The sequence below is a fragment of the Falco rusticolus genome, chromosome Z (assembly GCF_015220075.1).
Source record: "Falco rusticolus isolate bFalRus1 chromosome Z, bFalRus1.pri, whole genome shotgun sequence".
NCBI lineage: Eukaryota > Metazoa > Chordata > Aves > Falconiformes > Falconidae > Falco > Falco rusticolus.
The window spans coordinates 50,340,969-50,353,878 of record NC_051210.1 but is presented as its reverse complement, the minus strand read 5'-3'; the positions used below and the strand labels follow the sequence as shown (position 1 = coordinate 50,353,878).

Genomic DNA, 12,910 nt, shown 5'->3' with positions numbered 1-12,910 from the left:
TGCCATTTCAAGTCCTAGTTCCTCATTACTGATGATGCTAGAGGAGGATGAAAAACCCCACGGCTTCATTATCCCAAGTTGCTTCTGTGAGGCTGGCAGTAAGCAGAGCACATTCTGTGTACGTACAGGACACTCGAAGACTGGGAACTGGAGATTTTTTTAATACACATATCCAATATTCCTGGGAAAAGTTAGCTTTAGCTTTTTATTACTTAGGTGAAACAGAAACTATTGGCTTGGTTTCAGGAAAAGTATATAATGACAGTCAAGCAAGTTTACCTTACAGAGAATCAGGAAGTTTTGCTACAAAAGGGTCAAAACTTGTTAAGAATTGAGATTGATTTTCTTTTTAAATTTTGGCAGCATTTAAAATACAGATTAAATAATACTAAACTCTGACAAACCTGAATTTGCTGGACACGTGCATGTATCAGTCCAAGTTCAGATCACAGAGTTGCAATGCTGATTGTCTCCCCCAGGAGCTGTGGAACTAATCATGGCTTGACCTTAAACTGCAAACATAGGCATGGAGCATGAACTAGGAAAAAGTTTATCATGTTTTCCTGTACAAGCACAATTAAGACCTACCCTGCTTCACCTTTTTCAAAAGGCCCGTGTTCCTGTCCACCTCTTGCACACATCTCTGGGCAGCTTCAGCAATCACTGAAATTAATGCTTTCAACAATAGCTATGGAGCAATGAATATAACATGAATGCTTTAACTGCGCATAACTATGCCTTCAAGTGTTTGAGTTTCTTTTAAACTAACATCACGTCTGCACTATTACACTTGAATGATTGTGTTCTGCTGTTAAATTTTGATCTGTACCTTATCATAATTTAAGCTTAATTTCAGCATCGACTCCTGGTTTTAAACAGCTCATTTCAGATACAATGTGCTTAGTTTACACAGAAGGGTTAGATGCTGAAGAGTAACTCCAGCATAGCACACAGTAGGAACGTCGCTATCTCTTGAAGACTGCAGTTCATTGCTTCTACAGAACTTGAACATCTTCCATGCTGTGTGCTCAAGACCATGGGTGGGTGTATACCCAGCTTCTATGTTTCCCTATTCTACGCATCACAGGCATGTCTTTGGGAAGCCTGCAGAGAAACTACGTGCTCACTGGCTGCCCTCTCCTCTGCCTTTTCCATTGGCTAGCCAAAGCTGTTAGTAAGTGCTTATGGAGGAAGCAAATCCCCACACTACAATGCTGACAATCAAAAACCATTCGTACCGAAAGATCTGACACAACTTGCAGAGTAAGCACAACCTCTCCAAACAGATCTGGCTTTATTCATTAAGTCCAACTAGCTGTTCCCAAGCAGATTTCCACAAAATGACTGTATTGTTTATGCTTGCCAGCTCTATACTCACAAAGAAAGGAATGAAAAGGAAGACGACAATTGTACTGCTAGTATGGAAATGCTTTGAGCAGGGGGTGGACTAGATGACCTATGGTCTTCAATCAGTCAAAGAACAGCATCCATGCGGTCTGAATGAATTAAGAGTCTGGAGATCTCAGTAACAGATATCTACTTCCCCAGCAATCCAAACCCAACAACCGCAAACCTAAAACTTGTCCATGTGAGGCAAGCACAACAGCCCCTCTGCTACAGGGAGAGTGCAGCAAGAGGCCCTAATGCAGATCCGTACTTTCCAGCATCTGCCTCTCATAGTCCATCCATACCCACAATTACCATGGTTGTGTTCATTTCACAAAATTTGGAAAAGAGGACAAAAGGGAGTATCCAGGTATACCGCAGCTCAGCAATCCACAGAATTATGATTTAAGCACATAAAAGGAGGTTGGAATTGAAAACGCTATTAGCCCACACCTGTTTCAGAGTAGCAGCCAGCTCAGTAAGTGCAATGGGATGTATTTCACAGTATATTGTACAACTGACATAAAATAGAAGGGCTTTACAGTGCTTTGTAAGAGTTTGCAGTGGTGGTAGCAGCCTGACAGCTTCAGAATGGTGAAAGAACGTACTGGGAATTCATGCCTGTGGCAGAGGAAGCACAGCTGGTATCGTGTTAGAACAGAAATATCCAAAGTTTTAGGTGTATGCAAGAGAATCAGGTTCAGTCTGAAAGTGTTTAGGTATACTAATAGTATTTATATAATTTCTGTGTTTTAGTGTAGTACCGATTACATGCCTTTTGGTTCCTTCCCATACATCTATTTAAGAGAGACTAAAATGACACCCATACTTCAGCACCTGAAATCTAAGGCTCCCTGAGCTTCTGTATCCTGCTGCTGGGAGTGAGGGTGAGCAGAATTCAGATCTCTGCACCACTTCAGCTGGATACCCAGCAAGGCACAGTATCAGATCAGAAAAAAACCCAACTCTAGAGGCCTCAGACACAAAGGTTCTGTGCCAGCACTTAAACAGGCAAGTGAGAATGTGTCAGCAAGACCCTGGAAGAGAAATCAGACACATAGTAAAGGTGCACAAAGGCAAATCTGAAGACCTGGAGGCTGACAGAAAGCACAGAAAGCATTCTGGTAGAACAGCTGTAGGATGGCAAAGCATAGCTACAGTCACACAAAGAGCAGAAGGCAGTGAATTTATGTAAAGGTAATACAATAAAACCAATAAGCAATATTTTTGTTTTATGTCACAGAAGGAAAAACTATACAGTGATTTTTGTGCTTTATTCCATACAAAGGAATTACATAATACAGTTAGGAGGTTTTCCATTATGCACCTACAAAGGTTAATACTGTGTAAATCCGCATAATCCCATAAAGAAATCTCAGGCAGATCTCAATCAGTTGTGGTCATAAAGATGCTGTCATCTTGTGTTCATTGTCTTTTTAAAAAAGTTTTTCAGGCCAGATCATACACCCTTTCAGACATAGACAGATCCAAGTGTTGTACTCTCTCTGGTCAATGCCGTAGGACTTCAAATGCTTCTATGGATTCTCGAGATGACACTAAAGAATTCACTGGCAGTGATTAATGTCTAATGTACAGAACAAGATGTTACACTGACAAAAGCCTGTTTCTTGTAGGTATTTCCTACATTAGCAAATTCATATAACTGGAAAATTTTTCCACGCAGAGGATTTTTTTTCTGTACTTTTAAATACAGAATATGCATTTGGACTATAAATTGTACCTGTACCCATTCCGCAGTTTAGTAACTGAAGAGATGTGAAAGTAAGCATAGTTATTAAAATACTTTACAAAAATTCAGGGTGTATGATTTATCAGCGAGCCTCGCTGTCACAAAGTATAATTGAGACCAGAGTGCGTAAGAGTTTAAAATGAAAACAAAAATGAAACCCCACAAATATGAACCTTGCACACTGCACAATTCCAGGACAATGTATGTTTTTATTTTACTAATACAAATCAGGATACTGCCTTGATAGGTGAATTATTAGACACTTGTTTGTTAGAAGGCTTCTTAAGACTTCCTTGGAGGCAAGTCTTGACAGAGCACATACCAAATAGGTGCCTCAGTGCAACTGCTTCTCTATCCTCCCCTTAAGTGCAATCTGTTTTTATTTTGAAAATAAAACTAATAAATACTTCTGAAATTAGATACTTACAGTGAAAATACCCATTAGCTGAGTGTAAAAGAGTCCACTTATTCCACCTAATATTATTAGACCCATGAAGGCAGATATTCTTAGGAGAGCAAGTTCATGTCTAAATACAAAAACATCCTAGAACAAGACAGAGAAGAGAGAGACTTTAGCACTTACAAATTAATTTATGTCTTTGAACCGAGTGGAAATACTAGGTAAGATCTGTTCCCAAAGAGCTACAGCTAAAGGCAAATATTGGATTTTTAAACTACACTGCAAATCATTGATACATTTATGTGCTAAAATTATAAACCAGAAATCTTTTATTTATACGTGTAAACAGTTGGGGGGTTTTTTTGCCAGACTGTTAAAACTCATTCAGGTATTTAAGATTTGGGAACAGATTGAGCTCAAATGGGTGATTCCCGAATCTTCCATCTCAAACTGTGCCAGATGGCTACACACAAGCTTCAAAACATTAGAAATCCATTCTGTTAAACAGTCTGATTTATAAGACACCTATATCTCTGCTCCCAGACACAGCAAATTTCATTTTACCATCACCTCTGTTGTAATAAAAACAACATTCCTAGATTGACTCTTGAAGATGGTACCTACAAAATCCAAGTATTTGTATTGGACTGGTGTTGCTGTAATGCTGTCTATTATCCAACATACACTTATCTTCATCTTTTGAATTTTGGCCTTAAGTGGATTACTGTAACTTTGGACATGGGTGCACAACCAAGTTGCCTTAGGGTACTGGAGAATATGAATTTACTGTATCAGCTATTCTGGAAAGCCTGCTCTCACCCAGAAGAAAATATGAAAATTGTAAGAGTTTTATAATATTTCTCAAAGGATAAAACCTTATTTTTATCACAGGAAAAGACTTGTACATGGCAGTTACTGTAGATGTATTGCAAGTTCACACCCCATCTTACCCTTTGATAATGAGTTAACACACCCATTCTCTTATATTCCTAAGTTACGATTATGTTCTCAAGGCTGTCTTTTGAACACACACATCTGCTTTTCCACTTAAAAAAGCCAGATCACAGCAGGAAACTATTAAGACCTTTCAAGTAAACTTTAAATTACAACCACAACATTAAAAGTGAACTGAAAGAAAAAAAACAAAAACAAAAACAAAAAAAACACCCAAAACACTGCTTTTGAACTTTCCTTCTTTATGTTCAACCAGTAGGACTTAAGGATGAGTAATTCTTAGATTCCGGAATACTGGGTTTTAATTAAACCGAGACTAATTAAAGAAAATCATACTTAGTTTAAAAGATTGATTTTAGATATAAATTATTTCCATGAGGGTTCAAAATATAAACCCAGGAAAAAACTTTTTACTGGCTACTAAAGCTGTGAAGAAAGTAAATATTTAATGAACAAGTAGAACTCCCTAATTAACCAGCTAAACCAAAATGCAAACCCCACCAGTCTTTTCTGAACTGGTACGCCAGCTCTTGTTAGTATTGGTCTTTCCTGCTGCTGTAGAGAATATATGATTCATTTCCATATGTTTTTTAAACTCTTCTTACTCAGGTAATGAGTTAATTCAAATTTAAATCAACTCAAAATAAAAGCATTCATACTAATCTTTATTCCCCTTTCCACCAGCCCACCAAAGCTTTAATGAAAAGCAAGGTAAGACAAAAGTTCTACTAACTATAAAATACTTTCTCTTTGTATCTTCATAGGTATGTTGTTTTATTATATCAGAAATGTTTTAGCTTATTCAAACTAAACTTGAAAAGAAACAGTGAAAGTTAGAGTGCCAACAGTGAAGTCACATTTTGGATCTAGCAATTCCCCCATTAGAAAGAAGTTTGTAAGACAGCTTTTAGCATCCTCCCAACACACTAATTAGAAGACTTCCTTCTCTCAAGCATCACCTTCAGCAGGAAAAAGACATCACTCAACAAATGACAACAGAAAATCCTAGCATGAAGAAGGCAGGCTGCGTTTTGCATTTGGCCCTTCTAACCCATGTTAAAGCTAGAGGCACCGAAAAGGAAAGGCAAGGAATACTACCCTGTCTTTCCTTCCTTCCTTCCTCCCTAAAAGATAACAGAATCATAGAATGGTTTGGGTTGGAAGGGACCTTCAAGGTCATCTAGTTCCAACTCCCCTGCCATGAGCAGGGACACCTTCCACTAGACCAGGTTGCTCAAAGCCTCATCCAACTCATCGAGGGACTGGGTATCCACAACTTGTTTAAGCAACTTGTTCAAGCAACTTGTTCCCCTGTGTCACCACACCACCAGTAAAGAATGTCTTCCTAATATCTAACCTACATCTGCTCTCTTTTAGTTTAAAAGCATGATTCCTTGTCTTACTGCTACAGGCCCTGCTAAAAAGTCTGTCCCCACCATTCTTATAAGCCCCCTTTAGATACTGGAAGGCTGCTATAAAGTCTCCCCAAACCCTTCTCTTCTCCAGGCTGAACAAGCCCAACTCTCTCAGCCTGTCTTCATAGGAGAGGTGCTTCACTCTCTGATCATCTTTGTGACCCTCCTCTGGACTCACTCCAAGACATTCATGTCCTTCTTATGTTTGGGGCCACAGAGCTGAACACAGTACTCTAGATGGAATCTCATGAGAGTGGAGTAAAGGGGGAGAATCACCTCCCTTGACCAGCTTGCCATGCTTCTTCTGATGCATCCCAGGAGATGGTTGGCTTTCTGGCCTGCAAGCGCACACTGTTGGGCCATGGTAACCTTTTCATCCACCAGCACCCCCCAAGTCCTCCGCCTCACTGCTGCTCTCAACCCATTCTCCGCCCAGCTGGGGGCTGCCCTGACCCACATGCAGGACCTTGCACTTGGCCTTGTTGAACTTCATGAGGTCCACACAGACCCACCCCTGTCAAGGCTCCTCTGAATGGCATCCCTTCCCTCCAGTGTGTTGACTGCACCAGTCAGCTTGGCGTCATCAGCAAACTTGCTGAGATGAAAGCTTCCACCACAAGAGACTGGGGCTTGCTGAATTACTAGTAAGAAGAGGTGACATCACTAGTGTTTTTTCTAGCCATTACACAGCCCTTGGGGAATCAAGGTCTCCAAGTCAATGATGACCTGTAAATCAATACTGGGCCCTCACCCAGCAATGTGTACAGACAGAACAGTGTTTTTCTATAGAAAACCAAACTATGTGCAGGAATAGAGTCTCCTGGTAACCAGACCTTAATAACAGAGCTACTTTCACAATTCCACATTGAAATAGAAACAAGTGATTCCACAAAAATAGAAAAAAAGACCATTAAAAAAAATCAATTTAAATCACACTGATAGTAATTATACATTTAGAACATTGTTGATTTACATAAAAGCTCAACCCAATTTTTACTATTCCTTCTGAGAGGTGAAAACATTTTCCCAGCTAAGAAAAAAACAACCAAAACTATAATAAATCAACTCCCAAGACTAGTCAATAATTAATCCATTTCTCTTCCAATGTATTTTGAACAGATCCTCTTGTTCAAACACCACTTTGGACTCATCAATCTCACTGCTGAGACAGCCCGCGCCCCAGCCTCCAGAATCACACTATCTGTGCTAACACAAAGAACTATGCAGCCTAAACCACAAAGCATAAGCACACGTAAGCTGGTATCACCAATGCGCAAACGCTCTCTCACAGCACAACGGCCTTTTGTCTTGTCGCAGCTCTTTTCCACATCAGGCCAGGCTGGCACATGTGGCCTTCGCACAGATGTTAAATCATAGTTTTAACAGTGTGATGCCTGCCCTTCAGGTAGCCCCTTTCTCCTCTCCTTTTTATCAACATCACAGCCTAACTGCTCAGTCAAACTTCAGGTCACGTGGGTCACTGCCATTGTCTTTCTACTTCGCATTTACTACACAGCTCAGGTGTGCCCTCCGCGCCCGGCTGTTGCCTGTTCTAAAGATTTTGAAGTTCCCTTTAGCCACTACTTCTATCCATCCAGTCAAACTGCAAGGATTCTTGGATACTTATAAAAATGGATAGAAATGTGTACAATAGAAACTTGTCACAAAATAAGGACCAAAGTGTAGGTCTGTAGGATTATGTTGAGGAATGGATTACAAACGATGAGATCTGGAATCTTTAACAGGGCAAGATCTGTTTTTGGTTTTGCACAGAAAACCAGTCTCAGTGACACATTCACATGAGACTTCCTCAACCCCATGGCAGAACACATGCCATGTCTTCATTTGTAAGCATCAACCGTTACAGATGATCCCTGCAACGAATGCTACCATTGACTAGAAAACCAGCTATTATAGCTTTACCGTATCACACAGGAGAGAGGTCAAAAACAATGACAGGTCCAGCTTAAGATCATAATCAATGATACGACCACTGCTTCCAAACTCAACTTTCTTTTTACCCTGCTAAAAACAACAACAACAAAAAATCCAACCATGAACACATTCAATGGATCCTTGCCATTTGCAGTATTAGGTTATTTTCAAGGGTTTACAGTTTTCCTTTCAAAACAGTACACTCTGTCCAGGGGACAGAGCTTTCAGCAGGACCAACACAGGACTATTGTATCTGTTCCCAAAGAGACAAAGTGAAAAACAGCCTTCGTAAATTTTCATTTACAATGTAAGACTCATTTATACAGTCTTAATTCTTTACTGAAATATGATATACACAGAAATTAATATACTAACAAAATATATTAAGATACTTTATCTTTCTCTTGGGGAACGGATACCTCATATAACACATGCTAACCTGCTTGTCTGTTCTCAGATGCAAATGCCCAAGATGTCTGTCCCAGTCTGGTGATGAAGTCAGTTGATCAACTTGGCTATTGTAAACACAGTGTAGAATACAGAACAAAGCCAGGCTGTTGTATTAAAAAATGTGAAACAAAAAATACAGACTGCAGGTTTTGTGGGAAGAAAAGGTACAAGGGAGAAAATTCATGTTAAAAAAAAAAAAAAATATTTAATTCACAGAACATCAGGTGCATTCTAATAAGCCCTTCTGTAGACACATTTATTATAATAACTACTGATGTTTTATGTAAAGCACTTTTTGATTCAGGACTATTTCAGGTCTACTAAATGAGCCATTTTCTAGCCTGATTCATGATTGATTTCTTTTAAGTGAGAATGGGAATAGCACTCTGATTCCAAAAACAATTGTCTACACAGAGTTCAATTCAAAGTGATAATTCTGAAATAATTTCAGACTAGAACCAGATTTTAAGAAAAGGCCTTACAATCTTCACATAAAAATGACTATCAATATATTAAGTTTCAACAAAACCTTATTCTCTCAGTTGTTCCTATCTTTTTTTTTTTTTTTTACAGACCATATGCTTATCTTCTAAATTTATTTCAATATTCATATACTATCCTTAAAATTATACAGGAAGAGAGCAGGCTTACGTTGGTTTTGCAGAACACTGAGAAGGAAAATGCTGATATATTTTATTTTTTTAAAAAACTCTCACATCCTGTAGGTCATTTCATGATCCTAAGAGTAAAGGTTTCCTTTAGATTCTCTTTACAAGATAAATGGACTTTGGATGATATGTATTTTTGGATTTTTAATTAATATTAGTTAATATACAATACTGAAATAAAGATTACTGTAAATAGTCTTCTCACAAAGTCTAGTATTTCCCAACATATTTTATTTGGAATTGGAAAAGCTGAGTCCCAGACAGAGCAGGCTGACATTGCCATAATGCTTCCTCCATTATTCTTCCTCCCTGCCTCAGTATACCAACAGAGCTCAGAAAATTTTAAAAATTAGCTAAGTAACAATATTTTCAAAATATACAATGGATAACTGCAGAAGCAGGAACAAAATAAAACTAATCAGGGCAAAGGGGTTTGGATTTTTATATGTCAGTGTTTTTTGCTATGACAATGATTCTAGCAACATTTCTAGCAAACAGTATGTATCAACAAAATTTCTATTGCTGAAAAGATTAAAAGCCTTCTATGAATCAGGTAAAATATACCGCCAAATCATTTATTTTTGCTTCTAGTTGACCAGCTCTGTCTAGACACTGTGCCAGCACAGCCATTGAAAAAGCAACTACATAGCCATGAGACTAGTATTTATTCTTCTCATCTCACTATCCACAAGACTGAATACTTCCTGACCTTGACGTTTTGTAATGAAGATGCAAAATTAAGAACATTCCAGTCTTAGCCTCTGAAAAACACCAAAGCTAGCAGAGGCACTCATATGCTGTTTTATTCTAATTATATATTTTACTTCTGCTAGGATCTCATACTGAAAATTACCATTTCCTTCATTTCTAGCAGTAATTGTACTCCTCCTGCTGGACAAACAGAGGCAATAACCACAGTCTATCAGTGTTTCAATTACAAGAGCCAAGAATACTATGAAGTGATTTTTTGCTAGAAGCTGAATTATTTTATCTCTATTGAAATGGCTTAACCCTTTAAAGATAAAAACACATTTTAATTCACAAGGAAATATTAGCATGCATACAGTTATCATATTTTTATAATGCATTAACCAGTACTGTGATAAAATGATTATTTCACAACACCATTGAAAGCAATTTTAATTCTACAGCTTTTGTGTTATGCACTATTTTATATCCAAAGAATAAAAATTAAGATGAAGGCACACTGCCAAAAAATTCACAAGTATGTTTAATGAGCAGGAATAAGATAATTCCAGATGGCTGTTCAGAAAATATTATCTAGTTTTTTTGCATCTGTGCTAAACCACTAGCCCCTGTTAATTCAGAAAATGTAAGCTCTTGGTTACAGCCAAAATTTCAACAAAGAACAGCACTTCCGTGAAAGTTAGAAGGTACTGCAGTCTCTGGAATGCCCTGGTACTTCAGCCTTAATTGATACACAAAGATTAAAAAAAAAAATCTTGCAGGATGCTTGCCTAAAAACCTGACTAATAGTAAGCAAATCTCACTGGACCTGTTCATTTGACATCAGAATTACGTAATTTGGACAAATTATTCTGTGGCACAAAGTTACATGGCACCATATCCTTTGCAACACTTTAAAAAATCGGCTTAATGGGGCTTTGATGCCATCTTCCATGCAGACATACTGACTAGACACCTAAACAAATTATCCTTAATTTTCTGTATTTGTGTGTGCCCCCTGTTTTACAGCTGAAAAACTGAGAAAGTTAAATACTATTCGTTATAATACTGGATTTAACAAAGGTCTGAACATACCAGACCTGCTGCCTCTACTGTTTCTCATACAGTGTAAACATATTTATCTCTCTGAGGCACAGAATGTTATATACTTTAACACAGATCCAGTTTTTCAAAAGGAAGAGTGACATTTGAAGTGTCCACATATGCAAATTAATAAAGCCAATAACCACACAGCTAAAGTAAAACAAAACTAAAGAGAATAAATAGTTTTTTCCCCCGACTCTGTAAATTTAGGCAGCCAAACATAGGAAGCTGATCCACTCCTCAGGCAAATGCATTAAACTGGGTTAAAATAATTATTGCATATGTATCCTGCCTCCTAACCTGTCACATCTTCTAAGGTGTAGATATTAAAAGTAGGTCTTTCTCCAAAACACTTGAAATTAATCCAGTTAAACCATCAACAAGGTTTTATATGTAACAATTTTTTTAACTGTTGTTATTACTAATAAATATTTATTATTACCTCTTTAGAGGTTGTAAACTGGTAAATACGATTTTCCTTTTCTTTTCTTGCACAGGCCATATCCAAGCAAACCATCTGGTTCCCTTTCATCCTGCTCTTAAAAAGCAAGGCTAACAAACAAAATGTGGGTTCATTATCTAAAGTAAGTTAGTCAGAGCATTCAAGGGACTCCCATAATGAAAAGGAAATATTCTGCCATGAAATTACAATGTTAGAGAAGCACCGCCAATTTCACACAAAGATTTTATCTTTGGAAAATAACACTCCTAGAAGCATTGCAATACCAATCCAGTATACAGATCAGTATCACTGAGAAGACTTTGCCCTTGAAACATGCAAACCTGTACATAGGAAGCCTTCAGAACACAGAAAGTGTAAGATTACTCTGTTGGGAAAGGTAGCAGGTTAACTTTGTTTATAAATTAAAAAGAAGTTTACAAAGATACTGAAACTAGAACCAAAGGCATTTACCTTTAATTACCTTTCAAAAACACTAACATTCCAAAAACCCAAAATGTAGTATTTAATTAGAAGTCAGATTTCTCCACTACTACAGAAAGACTGCAATACAATATCTCTTAGCTTGAATCCAGCTAAAACAAATGAAAATAGCTCCCTCAAATCTCACAATGTCTGTAAAACAGTGAATATGAAAAGCTGATCTGCAACAAACTGGAAACAGTGTGAAAAATCCGAGTTCTCCATTTTAAGAGACACATTTTATGTTTGTTTCAGTTTACATGGCAGTGTCTACAGTAAGATGCTCCAAGCAGACAGCAAATTCTACTCTTTTCCATATTTCTAGAGTCACTTAACCCATTTAAATGGAAAAATTCATATAGATGAAAAAACAAAAAAAATGAAATTCCTTTAGAATGTAAGTTATTTTAACAGAGATTTACAAAAATCCTCAACTTTGGTACATTCCATATAACTAAAGACTTGTATTTATCAACTTGAAGAGAACACTTTTATCAGTTCTAGATGATTCAAGGAGTACAGCCTTCCTACATTTTCAGCTTTCCTTTGACATATCATCTTCACATACGCTTTCTTGGGAACATCACGTCCACTACACACTGGCACGTGAGGAAATACAAAGCTTGGACAGCTATGCCCCATTCTTTTCCAGAAGTAGAATTCTTCAGGAAATGTAATATTCTTATAGCATTTAAGATACAAAATAATATAACGAACTTAAGCTGTTCCACAAAATGGAAAATGGGACTTGCCTTACCCATAACCAAAGGCCAGTCTCCAGCAGCCTTGAAAGATGGGCGTGACGTCACCAGCAGAGATTGTGCTGGGGCGTCACATCAATATGGAATAAAAAAATATGCAGCACTTCAGTACTTGGAAAAAAATCTCAACAAAATTTAGAGTACACTACCAATTTCTGGGATGGTCTAAGTTTCTTCACTTAGGACATCTGGAACGTTACCTAATTTTGAATATGCTTTAAACTTCTTTTCTAGGTTTTTCTCTAAGGTGCACTTGTCTAGTACAAATACAAGGTCTGTTTCAGATTTTGTGTGTAAGTTTTTATGCTTCTTTATGAGCAAGACCTCGTAACGTTCTCTTCAAAAGAAAGAGTATCACCTTTGCTGTTCTTGCACTTTCAAGCATTCAGCAACTTTCAAGCAAACCTCTTGAATATTCTGATCATTGCAGATAATAAACGAGCACCAGACACAGAGACTTTACAACTTCTATTCCACA

At 37.6% G+C, this 12,910-nt stretch overlaps 1 protein-coding gene across 6 annotated transcripts in view; it reads right to left on the bottom strand.

Annotated features, from left to right (window-relative positions):
* Positions 1-12,910, bottom strand: part of ZDHHC21 (zinc finger DHHC-type palmitoyltransferase 21) — a 39,222-nt gene that overhangs the window by 12,605 nt on the left and 13,707 nt on the right. For 3 of the 6 annotated variants that reach the window (XM_037373180.1, XM_037373181.1, XM_037373182.1), the window contains exon 7: positions 3,564-3,680. The exons of 1 other annotated variant lie outside the window; for it this stretch is intronic. In XM_037373180.1, the coding sequence (XP_037229077.1) occupies positions 3,564-3,680 (117 nt within the window). Of the gene's footprint in view, positions 1-2,641; positions 2,972-3,563; positions 3,681-12,910 lie in introns of those variants that run through there. 2 more of the 6 variants (XM_037373184.1, XM_037373185.1) reach the window with 2 other exon arrangements.